General features: G+C 39.8%; 1 protein-coding gene across 10 annotated transcripts; it reads right to left on the reverse strand.

Annotated features, from left to right (window-relative positions):
* Nucleotides 1-230: 230 nt before the first annotated feature.
* exoc1 (exocyst complex component 1) lies at nucleotides 231-9,197 on the reverse strand. 10 transcript variants are annotated; one of them, XM_069522389.1, is made up of 21 exons: nucleotides 9,073-9,197; nucleotides 8,227-8,358; nucleotides 8,007-8,137; nucleotides 7,731-7,890; nucleotides 7,431-7,448; nucleotides 6,508-6,695; nucleotides 6,148-6,375; nucleotides 5,765-5,897; nucleotides 5,550-5,659; nucleotides 4,759-4,827; nucleotides 3,997-4,146; nucleotides 3,785-3,893; nucleotides 3,092-3,136; nucleotides 2,571-2,734; nucleotides 2,357-2,470; nucleotides 2,148-2,227; nucleotides 1,612-1,840; nucleotides 1,309-1,492; nucleotides 1,028-1,227; nucleotides 750-944; nucleotides 231-661 (listed from the first exon to the last, which is right to left on the reverse strand). In XM_069522389.1, exons 2-21 carry the CDS (start codon nucleotides 8,348-8,350, stop codon nucleotides 509-511), a joined length of 2,784 nt encoding a protein of 927 aa, XP_069378490.1. In that variant the 5' UTR covers nucleotides 8,351-8,358; nucleotides 9,073-9,197; the 3' UTR covers nucleotides 231-508. The 10 variants fall into 10 exon arrangements, with proteins under 10 accessions (XP_069378490.1, XP_069378491.1, XP_069378492.1 ...); XM_069522390.1 differs by having other exon boundaries at nucleotides 8,642-9,109; XM_069522391.1 differs by lacking the exon at nucleotides 7,431-7,448.
* Between the last annotated feature and the right edge of the window lie 8,529 nt (nucleotides 9,198-17,726).

Consider the following 17,726-nt stretch of genomic DNA (forward strand, 5'->3'; position numbering starts at 1 on the left):
TTACTGATGATGAATGAAAGGAACGGATGGATTAATGCTTTAAATGCTTAAATTGGCTTTCTTGGTTTCTAAACCAAATTACTTATTTGTTCAGTTTCTCTACTGATGCTGCTACCCCCGGTTCCTTTCTTATTTGTAATCTTTTTGTAAATAATGGTGTCGTGTAAGCCTGGGCACATAATGTGCATGACACAATAATTAAAATCAACAAATCATTAACACAGACCAGGTTTGGCGGATGCTAATTTATTATGTACACATGGAATACACAAATAAAAATATAACAAACAAATATTTAGAATTGTTGAATCACACTGAAACAGGCACACACTCAATGCAGAAATACCTGCATCACCGTCCAACCTCTTTCAGCAGAACTCACAGACACACGTAGAGGAAATGTTTCATCTTCCAGAAAGCAACACAGGGCAGCTTGTGAATAGCTAGGGTACGTTCAGCCAGTTTGAGGCAGTAGTGAGTCCCTATTCAACAGTGCAGAGCAGCTAGACTAATGGGACTGAGCTATGCTGGAGAAGTACTCCAACATGTCTTTTATGGTAAACTCCATGGTGATTCCAGATCCAGGATAGCATCTGCCAATCAAATCTTCAAAGTGCTTGTACTGCCTGATGAACTCATCTTGCATGGAGTGCCACACCACCTGGTGGAGAAAATCAGGAATAGGGTGAGAAATGTGCTGCCACCGATGAGCCGGGCGGTTTCACCTCCTAAAACTCAGACTTTCTCACCTGAAGCAGACTCTCCTCTTCACACAGATGTTTGTCCACCTTCTTGTAAAGGTTGTCGAGTCCCTTTTTCACCTCTTTGCCAGGATACTCTTTAATAACTTTGCGTAGCTCTTGTTTGTTGAAGGCTAGTTGGTAGCTCACCTCCTCCTCACGGACACCCTGAGCTACGCGTGCCTCAACTCCTTCAAAGAAATGCTGCAATACAGTGCATACAGTTAATGTAAACTACTTTACAGAAACTTACTTTGCTGATTACTTCACATGACGGTTGGTCTTACATTGAGTTTTTCCAGAGGTTGGCCCAGGGAGTTGATTACATAGGACTGCAGGTGGTCTGTGTATTTGTGCTTGGCCTCTCGTCTCTCTGCGTCCAGGCAGGAGATCTTTAGTCGTGACAGTGTAGAAAAGATGTGGTGGAAATTCTCCATCATCACGACATCCCGCGGTGTCTTCTGACTCTCACTGGCTACTTTCTCCACTGGACAGACAATCAATATTCAGAACATTTTGAAACTTCTGGGTTAGTAAGCAGTATTTGGTTTTGGATGAATTGTCTTACCATTCATGAAGACAGCCCTGATAAGTTTGACATAAGCTTTATCCAGATCTCCTCGTCGTTCTGCATTACGGAAGATCGTTTCAGCCAGCTCAGCGAACTCTTCAAACCCGGTAACAAAAAGTAGAATACCAACTTTGCTTTTCTTGGAAATCTTCACTTCTTCCATCTGTCTGATCTGACCAGACTGTAAGAAAACAGGAAATTATTATTATTAAACAGGTTTTCACTGAAACAAACCTTCACTTTACTTTCATGACCAAAAGCATGACTAAAGCATGGATTTTTCATATGCACTCCACTCACTATGCATTTGTCAAAGTTCCTCTTGACAGTGACCAGCACATTTCCCAAAGTGGTGCTAAGGTACGAGGCCGGGTCAACGTTCTCAGCTGTCCACACATGGTGACTCATCTTCACCAGCATGTAGAGAGAGTTGAAGCTGTCAATCTTGTCACCCAGAGCGATGAGACTGTTGAGCTCCGTCTCGATGCTCTGGAAGATTTTATTCATCATCAGCCGCACCGTGTCTTTCCTAGGAGGGACAGAAAGTTGTTGTAAAATAGCCGTCAGAGGGGCTGTTGTTATGAATTTAAGGAGTTGAATGTGTCAATACTATTCGAATGCTTATTTAAATTTTTATATTTTATTTTGTTTGATAAGTGTGTTGGCTCAATGGCTCCGGCTGGGCATTCTCGGGATTATAGAGGAAGATTGACAGCCCTAGTACCAAGAAACGAGAGGAGAGGGGAGCACTGTATAGATAATGAGTAATAATTCTGGCTGTGAAGATTGGCGATATTTGCAACAGAGCTGACAGCAAACAATGTGCAACTACTCACTCTGATGAAAAGGAGTGTCTGTGTTCTGCCTGGGGAGCCACTCTTGACAGCATGACTCCATCTGCTTCCTCGCTTTCAGGCTGCCGGAACAACAGACATAAAACATGAACAGCCCAAACTAATATATGCCGACAAGTTACTACATCAGCAGATGTCATGCTATATGACCTTCTCGTTGCTGCTTTTCCAATATGTGATCACAGATTTACCTGAGCAAGTGGGGGTGTCACTGTTGGGTGCTGCTGCAGTTTAAAGAACTTGCTGATGAAGTCTTGTTCAGCGAGACACAGAGGCTCCAGCTCACTGAGGACCTGCTCAAAGATCTACTCAGAGAAAAAAAAAACTTTGGTTTAACCTCCTCGGACAGAGCAACATGTAAACACATAGATAACTAAATTACATGTGCATCTCTGGCAGAGTCACCTTGTCAAACTTGGTCCTGTCCGCCACGTCCAGATCAGAGGCGGACATGTTACCCATATCCAGCAGTGATGAAGACTGGGAGCGCCGGCTGTTGGAGCCCTGCACTGTCAGCTTGTTCAGGCTTGAGGTCGAGCCTGTCAACTTCCCTGAGCTGCCATGAAGGCCTGAGATGGCACAACAAACACACAGTGAGATTCTAAACCTCTAGTGAGAAGGAGCCCACAATTTTGGAATATCATTCAAACTTCCGGCTTATGTCTGTCAATTCTTACACTATTCAAAAATGAGTATATAAATTACATAATTAAAAGGGTGAGTTTTGTAGGTATTTACAATATAATTCGATTATGTGATGATGCAGAAGCAGCATTGTGAACATTCAGCACAAACCAACCAGATAGATGGTGAGGTAATGGTGTGTAAAGCTCTAAGTGTTTATCAGGGTAGCACAGTGAAAGAGAGAAGCAGAGTCTGTGATTGACAATGGAGTAGCTCTACTATCCAGATATAGTCATACTTACTTTCTGTTTCCTGTTTGAGTGCACTTTCTTTCCGTGGAAGCGTGGCTGCAGCCAGTTAAAAAGGCAGGCATCAAAGACAGAGACAGGTTAGGCTTAAAACATGCAGCATGAGAGGAGTGAAGCGAGACGTTAGATGTACAAAGTTACATATACGCTGACGTGCGTCGAGGTACGTATGTTTGTAGGTTTGGACAAACCTTTGGAAAACAAATTCTTATTTTTTTCCAGAAGGAAAAGCCAACACAGAGTGCAGAAAGCAGAGTTCCACTATTCTGCCAAAACCAAAGCTCAACAAAGGTCTTATATTAAAGAGTCTAGAATTCAGCCTGTGAGGTCTTCGTGCAAAGGGAAGAGGAGATGTTATCAAAACGAGAAGCAAGACTTGAACACATTGGAAGCAAATAGTTTGGGAAAATATGCTTTTGTTTGCAGATGTAGAAAAGGCTGTATAGGAATGAGGCCTTGTTTCCATATTTAAACATGAATATTCCATTCCCTTCTCTCTGACACTACAATACAAATATTAGACAAAATTCTCTAAAGAGGCAGTGAAAATCCCATCACCTGAGTGAACTACATGTTGTAAAAAGGAGGAAAAAGACAAAAAGAGATGTTACTCTTGATAAACATTTACGGCAAAAGATGAACATGCTTCATATCTGTGCACCAACAAGTCTGAATTGCGGCTCTTACCAAACTTGCCCTTGGCTTCCTTGGTTGTTCCCGCCATCTTTATCTTGGCGACCTCAAAGAAGTCTTTGATTTCTCGTTCATAGAGTCTGCTCATATAATCCACATAGGTCTGAAAAACAAAGATGGTAACATTTGTCTCAGATGGAAGGCACAGATTTCAGTATGAAAATACAATATTCATTTAAATGTCTTTTTAGTTTAATATAACTGACCCTTGACAGACCCTCGTACTTCTCCCTGTGGGTGTTCTTCAGCCACTCCATGAGCTTGGCGTAGCGCAGCAGGTCCCTATGGAGGGGGCTGTGTTTGGGCAGAGTAAGCTCTGCTGTGTGCTGGGACAGCGTGGAACTCTGGTCATGGCCCTGGATGACAAAGCAAGAAGAGACATTTTGCAGTATATTCAATCAAAGAGACAAACCCACTGCTATTAAAGTCTAATTCCATCTTTCTCTGTTTACACAAACACACACCACACATGAGGAATATTCATCTTGCTTCCTGTCATAAACATATGAGGATAGCTTATGTTGTGTTACCATGAAACATTTTCAACGACAAAATCCAATATTTTCTTCACCTTAACTTAACAAAATATTAAAAAACCGAACCCCAACTGCAATACAGATTGTCTCCTCACTTCACCTCAGTGTTAGCTTGTTCAGTCTCTAGTGCTTTGACCAGACATGCACACCAAGCAGACAGGCACAGGATTTTATGATGACAACCTTAGCATCAAAGCCACGTTAGCACCCAAACAAAATAATCCTTAGCCGAGTGCAGACAGTTGGTGAATGAGGAAAAAGATGAATTGTGCCTCTTCAGCTTTAAGGTCATATGAGAGAAGTTAGATACATGTCCCATGCAAGAGATGATGGAAGAGCCTGGGGTGTCTCAAGTCGTTGGAGTGAGGTATGCCAGGTCAAACATTAGCAAAGGGGGGGGGCACGCGGGGGGGTTGCTGTGAGGGTACTCACTGGAAGTGACAGACAGGAGGACCTATAGAACTGAGGGATGGTCATTTTGAAGTGACTGAAGTGGTTGAACTGACACAGAGACAGAGAGCAGAGTGGGATGATTCAAAGTGAGCAAAGATTAGGAGGGACACGGGTGGGAGGAAACGACACGGAGGAAGCCCAGGAAAAGAGTTACAGATAAACAGGACGTCAATGAGGAGAGACAGGGGGAGAGGGTCAGCAAGAGAGAGAGAGAGAGAGAGTGGAAAAGAACAGGAGAGACTGCAGCCCTCCGTGATGCAGCACACTCACAATGGTAAGGTGTGAGGCCAACAAAGGAGAGCGAGGTCTGACCCCCTCCACTATTCTGTCTTTACGCAACTTTAATATGCAGATTTTTAAGGTGGCAGAAACAATTTTGAAGTACCTATTTGTTAAAGCATGCAAATCATTGAGTGGCCTTTGATTCAGCAAACACAAGCTAAATCAAACCAAAAAAAAACTGAGATTTACAAAACTGAAAGTCTGGTCTATTACAAAAACATTAAAAATATTATCTAGAATATATTTCTGAAAATTAAAATAACTAAACCATGGACCTAAACTCAAAGACACTCTGAACTTCTATGAATTTTAGAACCAAAAAAGAAACAAAGACAACTGCGTCAATTTGATCAAATCAAACCTAAACTGATACTTTCAAATTATCATCCAGCTAAAACTGTGAGTGTTCTGTGCTTGCTGTTGCTACAGCTGTACTTTTTATTGATAATATCTATATATTTATATATATATCGGTGTGTGTGTGTTACCTGGTGAACAAACACGTTGTTGAGGTGATTGGTGAGGCGGCGAGCAAAGGTGTCTCTCAGCTCAGCGAACAGGAGCTGCTGCTGCTTCACAGCCATCAGCTTCTCGTGGCCTATGATGGAATTAGAACTGTAATCTGATCATTTGCTTTAAAAACAACTGGTTGGCAACTTATTTGATCAGCAAGTAGTCCATAACACTTCATCTGTAAACCAACCTGGTCGAAGAGCCACGTTCATGCACTGCAGAAGAGCTTCAGAGGCGTTGATGCAGGCCTCAATACCTTTGGGGGAGGTTAGATCTCCATCCTGTAAGGCCCTGATGTGTCCCTTAGACAGGTCCATGTAGTTCTATATGAGGAAACACACAGATTACAGTAATCATCAAAGTACAACAATCTAGCGATATAATTTGTTATCTTTCAAAGTACATTTAAAGGCTTCAAAATAAAAATATAACTTTTCTAAAACAGGATTATAACTAAATCAAGACGGGGAATAATTTTTAAAGCAAACTAACCTCTGATGACTGTATTTAGCTCAACTGATGGCACTTAATTTCATGAATATACAGCTGAAGACATTTTAACGTGTTCCTCACCACCAGGAACTGGATCTCATCCAGTAGTTTGCCATTGTTGGTGTTGCTGATCTGGATGAGGCGGTTGCTCTGGGAGATCTGATCCATTTGCTCTTTGACGCTCTGAAGCATCTCCTCATAGCTGCTCAGTTTTCCCTCAATAGTGTCCACCTCTGCCAGAGACTCGTCCAGCAACTGCATCAAGATATTAACCTGCTTCTCCGATGCCATGATGGATTGGATGTTGGCCTTAACGCGAGATACAATGCGCACTGTGTTAATATGCTTCTGTGTTGTTTTAGGTAAATATTTCTTTCCAAAACACAAAAGGTAAATAAGAATAAGAACAACACTTTTCAATCTGATTATAATTTCACTCACCCCATCTAAAACCTGCAGCTCCTTGGAGAGCTGCTCTGCAAAGGCCTCAGCATTGGAGATGGCGTACTCGCACATCTCCATCATGCCCTCGATATCCTGCTCCTCACGGGTGCTCAGCTCCTGGTAGTCATCCAAGGCATCTTCATCACCCCCGGCAACACTCTGGCTCTCACCGCTTGGCACCGACTCTACACCCATGGAAACAAATGAAAAGACATGTACATGACACTAGAACAAACAGAGCTCAGGACACATTCTGTGATCCTACAATACATCAGGCTCTATAATCTTCTAGTAAACATATGGATTAACTGATGATAAATAGCTTTACAAATCCATAAATTATTTTAAAGTAATTCAGTCTACATGTTTTAAATAAGCTGTATTATTGTACTCATTTACTACCATGGATTAAAGTATAACTTGAATGTGAAGGTTACAGCTGGTTATATGACTCCATAAAACCAAAAAACATCTGAGATACAGGAAAGAGGTTTAAAAGTATATGAATATGTCATGGCTTTCACTGGTAAAATATACATCTCTTTATATTGGTTCTGCCTGAAAAAATGACTGCTCTATAAGCACATCTGAACCAACTACTACATTTTATAATGTTCCAAGAAACATTTAGAGCTACATTTCTGGTTCACATTACCTACAGAGTACATTAATGGACATGATAGTAAATATTCGTAGGAATTAAGGTGAGATGGACAAGTAAAATGTTGTAAGTTAAGTAACAACATGACTTAAACATGGGTTATGATCATTATTAATAAAAATAATCATGTCTATCCTTATTTATAGTTCAAACAGCAGGAGCTTTGAGAAGGTGAGAGTCTCTAATGAGAATGGTGATTTGAGGTCATGAGCATACAATGGAGAGGAGTGAGGAGAGGGGAAAGTTAAGTCCTACCAACCTTCCGCTTTAGGAAGTTCTTGCCAGAGAAAGTTTTAGAGAGAAAAGTCAGAATAAAGGAGATTTTAACACAGAAAGCCAAACCACAAACCAGGATACAAAGAAGAGATCTCTAAACATGCTATTAATAAATCAAATCAAACAAAAGCAGCACAAGGTCCTTATTTCTGGTCTAAATTAAGAGTACTTTAAACATAACCAATAAACACTAAGGTCAAAGACACACCTTTAAGCAAAGGTAATAAATCATGAAAAGAGGCATGCGGTCACAGGGGTGGCTAAGGATAGAGAGTTTCCACACCTTCCAGCAGCTGAGAACTGACATTCACAAACTCCACCTTCTTCCTCAGATAACGCTGGTTCAGCTTCCAAATGCAAGAAATGAAGGAGTTTTTTTCAGCCGTGCTGCTGGCCAGCCACCGGTATACCTTCTCGAAATGAAGGTCGAATTCAGGATTCTCCTAAAAGATTACAGTGACATGGAGTGAATGAGGAAAAGCTGTTTGATCATATTAACAAAGCATTGTTGTGGGTTAAATAAAAGAAAAAGGTGGAAGGTATACAGTCATTTTCTGACCTTGCTGGCATCTTTGGCATCCACCTCTGTCAGATCTCGGAGCTCCCAGGTCTGCTGTCGCTTGTAAAAATCCCCCTTGTCAGACTTCTTCACCTTCACCACTTTAACCTGGACAGGCCTCTCTGTGGTAACTGGAAGAAAAAAACAAACACACTGTATCAGACACATTTACCTTTTGTGATTAAAGAGCCATTTAAAGCTGCTTCTGTGACCCACTTACCTGTCGCACACAGGAAGCAGTTCTTCTTCTTCTTTCCTGCCTTGCAGACGTTGACGATGCCGAGGAGCCGCTCATCGTTGGGCGTGAAGATGTCCCTCTGGAGAGCATGCTTGATGGCCGTCATGGTGGATACTGTAAAACACAACATGACAGGAAGCTGGTTAACAAAGACATTTCCATTCAAAAACTTTACTGTCAAACATTACGAAAGAAATATACAAAAATAAACAACATATAATCAATTATTATTATTTCTCTGACATTAAGATAAATCATGGTACAGGCTTTACAGATGTATGAAAGCAGAGGAGGCAATACTGCTCATGACAAGTGACAAATCCTCCACATGTGTGCACACATCAAGGCAACATCAACCATTGGTATTAGGGTCGTGACAGAGTCGGGCCTTACTCACACGATATTAGGAAATCTTTCCAGATGTTAAACGCTAATAAACACTGGTTCTGCGTCTCTTAGCCCATCAGACACTCCTCTGACGGCGGCTACCTTACAGGCTGTCATAGGCTGTTGGTGTTAGCTCCACAAACCAGTGTAAAGCCCCACCACAAGCTTTAAGACAGATATGCTGTCCACAGAAACACTGGACTGAACGGAAAGAAGCAGGCCCTGCCCAAAGTCCTGCACCGATGTCCTCTGCCTGTTAGCTTCGCTGGCAGCTAACGTTGCTGCTAGCCTGAGCGAGCTAGCTGCTGTTAGTTCGGTTCCAGTTAGTTTCATGGAACACGGCGCAATAAATCAGAGAAACTACAACACTGGGATGTGTTTCCTGTTCAAATCATCCACATTAGTGTTCGGACAGAAACATTTATCACGAGTGGACAGTACCTTGTTTTCTCAACCCACCAGCCCTGAGAGAAGCCCCGCCCTCTTTCTTCCGGGTTCTCAGGCGGAGCTGTCACGTGGTAACGACACTGTCAACATCCGCATCTATGATCCACATTCATACTGATCATGTGACTGCTCCACCCAGAGACAGACAGAGACACCGAGAGACAGACACAGAGACACTGATAGACAGACACTGAGACACTAAGAGACAGACACTGAGACACTGAGAGACAGACACTGAGAGACAGAAACAGACACAGAGACACTGAGAGACAGACACAGAGACACTGAGAGACAGACACAGAGACACGGAGAGACAGACACTGAGAGACAGAAACAGACACAGAGACACTGAGAGACAGACACTGGAAGCAGACACAGAGACATTGAGAGAAAGGCACACTGAGAGACAGAGTCAGACACAGAGATACTGAGAGACAGAAACAGAGACAGAGACATAAAGACACTGAGAGACAGACATAGAGACACTGAGAGACAGACACAGAGACACTGAGAGACAGACACAGAGACATTGAGAGACAGACACTGAAAGACAGACACACTGAGAGACAGACACACTGAGACACTGACAGACAGACACAGAGACACTGAGATACAGACACATTGAGAGACAGAATCAGACACTGAGAGAGAGAGAGATAGAAACAGAGACAGTCACTGAGAGAGAGACCGACAAAGACACACTGAGAGGCAAAGACAGACACAGAGACAATGAGAGGCAGAAACAGAGACACTGAGACAGATACAGAGACACTAAGAGACAGAGACACTGAGAGACAGACACAGAGACACTGAGAGACAGATACAGAGACACTGAGAGACAGACACAGAGACACTGAGAGACAGAGACACTAAAATACAGATACAGACACAGGGACACTGAGGGCAGAGATAGGGACAGAGACAGGGACAAATTAAGACAGAGACATGTAGAGGGATGACTTTCACACATATGATCAGAATGAGATGATTTTCATTCAAACAATGAATCACGACAGTACAAGTACAAACTGACTGCAAAGACAAACAGTAGAGGAAGAAAGTTACATTTATAAAAGAGTTTTTGTTGAATTACTTGTCAAACATGTCTCATGTCTTTAGGCTTTAGCCCTTTTTCATTTCAAATAGGTGAATCATTTTATTGAGACACAGTTGTTTCCTCATTATTGCTCACAAAGTATTTGATTAAAGTCGTTTTTGAGTTTATACATTTTCATGCTTAAATACACGTGACCCCATGCTGCTGGTGGACCACATGCAGTATCTTTTCAGAACATCAGGTGGCATTGTTAGTCCAAGTTGTCAGTTCTGTAGGTACCTTTTTTTGTTGTGTTATTATACGTTGTGTATGTCTGTTTGTTGTCACTGTTGCAATGATGTATTTGTTTTGTGCAGTGTCAACACAGTGAATCAGACGTGATCTATGAGAAAGTCACAGATTAACAAGTGGTAGGAGGAAAATGACCCGAGGTACAATGTGAGTTTCACATATTTCCGGCCTGCTGTGTTTATATAAAAGAGTTATCACTTCAATATGAAACATTACAGAGGACAATAATTCATTTTTGCCATCAGAGGAATTTACAGCAAGTCTATAAGGGTCTAAAGAGATATAAAAGTGTTATCTCCCTTAATATCATAGAGGCAACTTAAATAATCTGAATTTACCAGTTTAACTTTCTCACATTTTTCCTCACACATACATTTTGTGATTGCGATTGTACAATTAAGTCCATAAAAATAATGCCCCCCTTTTTTCGCCTGGCATCTTTAATGTAGAATCAAAGAACACACACATCTCATACACACATATTACAAAACAGAACACACACATGCTTTAATTATCTACCTTCATCATATCTGTTTTGCTACGTTGTCATGATTCACCTGCAGGTCATGCTATTCTGGCACTTACTCCATGTATTCTGTGAATGTCAAAGGTCTGTATATCCAGTGCTGACGTTGATGTTCTTAAAACAGGCTGACACATCCGGCAAAAAAAAACAAAACAATAACTCCCCACAGGCTGGACTGTGGTATAGCTGCTGCAGAAGAACCTGTTAGCTTGATTGTGGCAGAATGTGAATGAAAATTAAAAGATACAGTATTTAGTCACAGGAGCAGAAACTTGCACAGCAGGTGAGAGATGTCCCCCGCTGAATGAACCTGACGTGTCAGGAGGGCAGTGCAGTGATGAGGGAGCCCCAGTGACATGCACGGTGGATGACATCCAGATGTTACTCACAAAACAAAAGGGCTTTTCATGCCGGTGCTGCAGCATCAAGGGAAGGTGATTGCATCTGTGTAATCTACATTTGACATTCACACGGGTGATTAAAGGCTGATAGCATTTTCTATTTCTGTTTGGAATCAGAAACGTTTGAGTTGCTATCTGGATGGCATTTTGTGCAGCCTTTAATGCATCTGTGTTGTTTTTGACTCATAACTGTTGTATTGTAAATGAATACATCTGCATATGTACAGACTGAGTTTAACAATATTCCTATAATGTCTCTGAATTACTTAGTCACTAGTTTTTGGCTTTTTCAAGCCTCAAACAGCAAAACATGACTCATCTTTAAATATATTGCGACTCAATTGTCCCTAAGCTACTGTTCTGGTAATTTCCATTGACTCCCATCAGGTGGCTTTCATATCTTCAATATGTAAATGAAAGTGACACCTGACCATCCATACACAGACTCTGTATGAGCAGCACAACACAGTAATGGGCACCTATATGAAAACTTGTGTGAACACTCTTTCCCCACTTTGGTAACCTCATCCCAAGGTGAGGCCTTCTCTCATTCCTACAAAATTGCACATAAAGAAGAACACGCTGGGTTTCCAAACTGAAGTATAAGCATGAGAGCCGCTATTACATGAGCAATGCTCCGCACAGAGCTCTCTGCTTGTTAGGAGAGGTCGATCATGTGTGCGAGTTTGTTTTAAAGCAATCATGTCATTTAAAGAGTGCGTATATGTATGTGTACCGGCAAGAGTGCTTTCCTGTTAGTGTAGGGTGAGAGTTAGGTGAGGATTAGAGGGGAGAGCATGCGAGAGGATTATCATGAATGAATATGAAGACAAGCATGAATTCAAAATGCTAAAGTTGACGATGATGAGTGGAAATGAACTGAGAATAAAATCAGATCTGAGAACGAATATAAAGCATGATTTGTGTTGCTGCTCGTAAATTCACTTGATGATTAGAGAAAATGTTGGCTCATTATCTCCACTCAGCAATCAAAGGGAGATAGGGACTGTGCCGACGAGCACCAGAAGGTTTAAAATTTGAAAACTACATGGATTTCTGTACTTCTTCTTTACTTTCTGTTATAGGTATTAAAGCAAAGAAATGCGTATTTTATTCTGAGATTTCTATTTATATGATGCAGCATAACATTTTAATGTATATAGTGTAAAAAGCCCTTTAATATAACAAAAACATCTTTATTCATGCACCTCCGGTTTATTTGGTGAAGACCTGAGAATGTATACCCACTTGTAGCCTCCTTTCAGGACAGTGTGGAGGTGTACACATAACACTTGATTAAACTTCTTTTGTTGTAATTTACCTCCTACCAGCAAGGGGCTGCCTGACTGCTTGTTTGTTTGTTGTTTGGATGGAAGGATGTTTTATGGCTGAGGGAAGAACCCAGTAAATTTTGGAGCAGATGCAGATCAGAGGGCGGATCCAGGAATATTTGACACTTCTTTATCACTTTTTGAGATTTTCACTCATTTCTGAGAGAATAATTAATGGATCTTGATGGGAAAAATCAGGCACATTTAGGGAACTGATTCATACAGTTGTATTCATCTTGGTGTAGCTTGAATTTGAGGGGACTGCTGGGCTTGGCAGAGGTATGGCCTCTCTCAAGTCCAATTTTGGTTAATTCTATTAATGTCACCTTTGTGACTTTACTCCAAGGACAACTCCACCACACTCTGATCTGAGAAACAAATGTTTAAAATGAAGCTTCTGCAGACGCACTCAAAGACACAGTGGGATTTCATTCCAGACAACACAAGTTAAAACTTATTGTCTGACTATGCATTAAAATGCCCCTCTAATTCATCTATAGTGTCTCATATAGTATATCTGCTTATAAATGATTTCAATAACTTTCATAATGAAAAAAAAAACTTCCTTAGGCTGACTTTTTAACATCTGTCCAGGGACTCAAAATGAAAAACAACCCTTTGGCAACAGTGACTCTGGTGTATGCCCAGCAACATTTATTAATGTGCTCTGTCTCTGTTAAATACACCAATGAATACATTGACAAATAAAGTGTAGGTTTTGAGGTAAAACACTAAGAAAAAAGAATCCAACACAATCTGTAGTCAACTTCAACTGGAAGTTATGATTTTAGTACATTTGTAGTTTGAAAGCAGAGCTCTGACTTCTGAGCTCACACTCACTGAACTGAAACACTACTGAATGGCAGATATTACCCATGACCCCTGGCTTCCTGGACCAGAAGAGCGACAGTTGAAACAAATACATCAAACTCTGACAATTTAAAAGTGTCCTTGCTTAATATTCACTAAAGATACATATAGAGCAAGAAGAGGCAATTGGGATGAGTGAAAATGAAGTGTCAGTGAACCATCAAACTCATTTTGAAACTATTATCTTAAAATAGGATGCTTTAAGGGTTTTAATATTACTGATATTATTATAGAAGCTACAACATATTTCAACTTAGATTCAAGATTCAAGAATCTAACTTAGATCTCAAACTTAGATCTTAAAGGAAGCTGGAGTTGATCAAGCAACAAACATGGTAAAAAAGGATGGGTTGAAAAGATCTTGAAATCTCAGCACTGTGTATATCTTAGTGTGAATAAGAGGATTTCTTATTACATGCTAACATTCATTTAGTCAGTTCTGCCTTCACAGGACATTGTGAATGTGCTTAGACAGAATGTGATATTCTGTGTACTGATAGAATGTAATGGTACTTACAGCCATGCAGTATGACAGTAATTGCACAAATCCTAATATAAAATGAAAATAAAAAGTGGCTTTCTGTTACTTGATACACTCGGCATAAGTATCATTATGAGTTAGAGGTTCAAAACAGAGGTCAAAATCGAAATGATAACTTATGACAAGGATCTCCATTACACCAAGATTCACCAGTAGTTGTATAATTAAAGTTAATAATCCCTTATTCTCATCATGTAATAAAAAACTGATCACTTTCTGAGTTAGCATGCAACCCGATCTAAGCATAAGAATATTAACAATGGATATTATTTGCATAATCTAAACAAAATAGTCTAATCGTTATTAACAGCAATATTGATTCATCAAGACCTTTCTGCAATTTTTCAGTTGGTTCAGTTTTAAGTCACAGCAGTAACTTCCATTTAAGGCACAAGATAGAAGGAGGATATTCAGGCAGCTGTCTACAAAGTAGGATTTTAATTAGTCCAATACTTTGGAAATACAATAAAGATTTTATAGGATTAACTAATTGTCTTTGTAGGATATGACTTGTTAATAGGTGACTCTCCCTGCTCATTTTCCACTTGTTTTCATGAATCATCAGTCAGCCCATGCAAGGAAACATAAAGGATGGATGTGTTTTGGTGGGTCTGAGTCACTACTTTAATTCATAACATCAGCTCCAGCGCTTGAAATCTAAATTCAGCATTTAGGGAAGTTAAAAGCTTTCTGGTGGATTTTAATGACAACTTTGATCCCATACTTGAAACTGTCAGTAACATATGAAGCCCAGGAAACACAGACTGTACTGTATATAAAGATGCATATCCACTTCCTACTATGTAGAAATTAGTCCAAATGGCCCAGATATGAATGCTGCCATCTTTCATATTTGTAGCCAGAGTTGGTGCAGCAGCAATCACTTTATCTCAATGACAGAAACCATATTTAAGAAAAAAAAAAAAACGGACATACTTTATTAACATAATTTACTTTTTGTTTGGTCCATATCCCATCCACTAACATGGTGGAAGTGGGATTTATGGCCTATAATGCAGCCAGGGGGTGATTCATGTAGAATCTTTGGCTTCACTTTTGGGGAGCAATCATGTTGTCCATCTTTATATACAGTATATGCTGGAAACCAATTAGTTTAGCTGAGCAAAAAGTGTGAGGAACAAGAGGAAATGCCAGCTTGTTAAAATTGTAACTTTTTAATTTTAATTTTAACACTTGCATGTTGCAGCTGAATACCCCTCACCTCACCCTCCCCTTCCAACATAGCCTTCACTTGAAATAAAAACTCAAAAGTGGTTTAGTTTGTCCAGTTTGGGCTACTGTAAAAAGGACCTGATGTAAATATAAAGCATTAAAATATAAAGGGCCCGTTCTAGGGTAAAGAAAACAACAATTTAGATGAAACACACCAGTGAAAACATCACTAGGATCGGTTTATATTTAATATCTGCCAATAGATCCTTTTCACTTGAATATTACACCCTGGACCCTTATTTATTGGACTTGTAGGCACATTTTCTCCCAAAATTGTGAGAAAATCATATGAACACTGGAGCAAATTCGATGACATTTCTTGGATAATAATTTCTGGGTCTCGATTGTGCTTTGGAAACAGAGTAACATGACAATGACTGTAATCTGAGTTGTGTCCTCAAGGTGTGACGGTGTGTGAATCACCGACAATAACCTTCCCCCAGCACCTCTGGGTTTTAACTCAAACAAACCAATTAGACCAGCACATGCAAATGCCAGTCAACTTCATAATACAATGAAACTCTTTTAAGGTCATGACATTTGACGACTTCTGCAGAATGGTGGACAAAGTGAAGCTTTCTCCAGAGCTTTCAGGAGACAGGAAGCACAGTGCTTCTGTCGCTATGCTTGTTCATTGACATCCACTGTTGGTTCTTAATTCATGTTAGTATGAAAGAAGACTAAGAGATTAGTGTAGGAGGATGACAAGGGTGTGGATGAGTGTGATGACTGCAGTGAATTACACAATTATAAATTTGGTTCATTATGCTCTCAAAAAAATCACTTCAGAGGGAGTCCACAGAGCTCAGGAGTTCAAATGATGAAGCAGCTCCTTGTTGGGAAACAGTGAAAAAGTGAAATTCTTTTTTGTGTTTGTTACAACATAAATTATTTAAAGGCACTTTAAATAGTAAGGTTACAAGATTAAAGAGACAACCAACAGTTCCCATAATGAGCAAGCAATTTTTTTGGTTTACTCCAAAAGATCCGAATTGATTATTGTTATTTATATTATCAATACCTTCACACACACACACACACACACACACACACACACACACACACACACACACACACACACACACACACTCACAGCTTCACACAAAGATCATCAGCTTTTAATGACAGAAGGAATTTTAGAAATTATCCATCATGAGTTTCTTTAATAATGAGGGAGATTTGAATTTACTTAAGAGTATGGATGAAAAGTTGAACAAAGGTTGTCTATGAAGACATGTTCCATACAATAAAACTAATTATAGAGCCTGAATTCTGCTTTAAATGTTAAATTCACCAGGGCTATAAATGTAAATATGCTGTAATTTTAGTTTTTTGAAACCAGTATTTGGTCTTACGCATATTAAGATATTGCACTGTGATGGATGACAAGTAAGAAATGTTAATAATATTGTTCTGAAGTGAAATAAATCTGATAATATAGTCATTTCTAAATAGTATAGTATCTCTAAAACAAAATATGGTGTCGCAACTAACCACTGATCATTACAATGGGGCTCAGGCGTGAGATAACACAAGTGAGGTGAGGACAGAAATGTGTTCCTGATGTGTGTACAAAAAGAAAATCATGGTCAATTTCAAGCTTTGAAAAAATATATATCAGTATAGTACTCACTAAGATAAAAAAAAGTCCTGTTCACAAATCTCCACACAGGCTTCCTGTATATAGAATCATTGGTCTTTATGTCTTTGAAAATTGTAAAAACAGCTATATGAAATGATTATAATTATTGTTGCTGTTATTATCATTTCTCTTTTTAAATCCCATGTTTGTGTTTCTTTCCTCTTTCCTTTTTGAATTGTAATCATTTTTGTCGAAAGGTCCTTCAATAGTAGTCATAAATATAATCCATAAAAGTGTCACCTCTTAGAGAAACTATATGTTGGTTTCAAGTTTCTGTCTTCTTACAGTAAATTGCTGAATGATTAAAAATTAAAGAAAGAAAAGTATAAATTCTATGAAATGATAGCTATCACAGGTCTGAGGAAGTTTCTCCAATAGCAGTAACCTCAGTCACACTATACAAACTATACAGTCACAGGAATTTTATCTGTCCCTCACAGAGGTATGGTGAGCTGATTCAGGGGCGCATCCAGGCGCAGATCCAGGGGGGCAGTGACCCCAGCTGAAATCGGATTGGCAGCCTGAAGTGACCCTGTCCTGTCAGTCGTCTAGAAAAAACACCTGTGACTTACTAACAATACTAACAACAAAAAAATTTTATTAGTGCTACTACTAAAATAGAACATATTACTCTAATTTTAGCTTCCCATGACTGGCTTCTACATTATAGAATTACGATTTTATTGCTGACTTTAAAGCCCCATTCTGAACCCACCTCAGAACATTTCAGGTATGTGCCCAGTTGAAACCTGAGAT

The sequence above is a fragment of the Paralichthys olivaceus genome, chromosome 3 (genome assembly GCF_024713975.1).
Source record: "Paralichthys olivaceus isolate ysfri-2021 chromosome 3, ASM2471397v2, whole genome shotgun sequence".
In the NCBI taxonomy this organism is placed as follows: Eukaryota; Metazoa; Chordata; class Actinopteri; order Pleuronectiformes; family Paralichthyidae; genus Paralichthys; species Paralichthys olivaceus.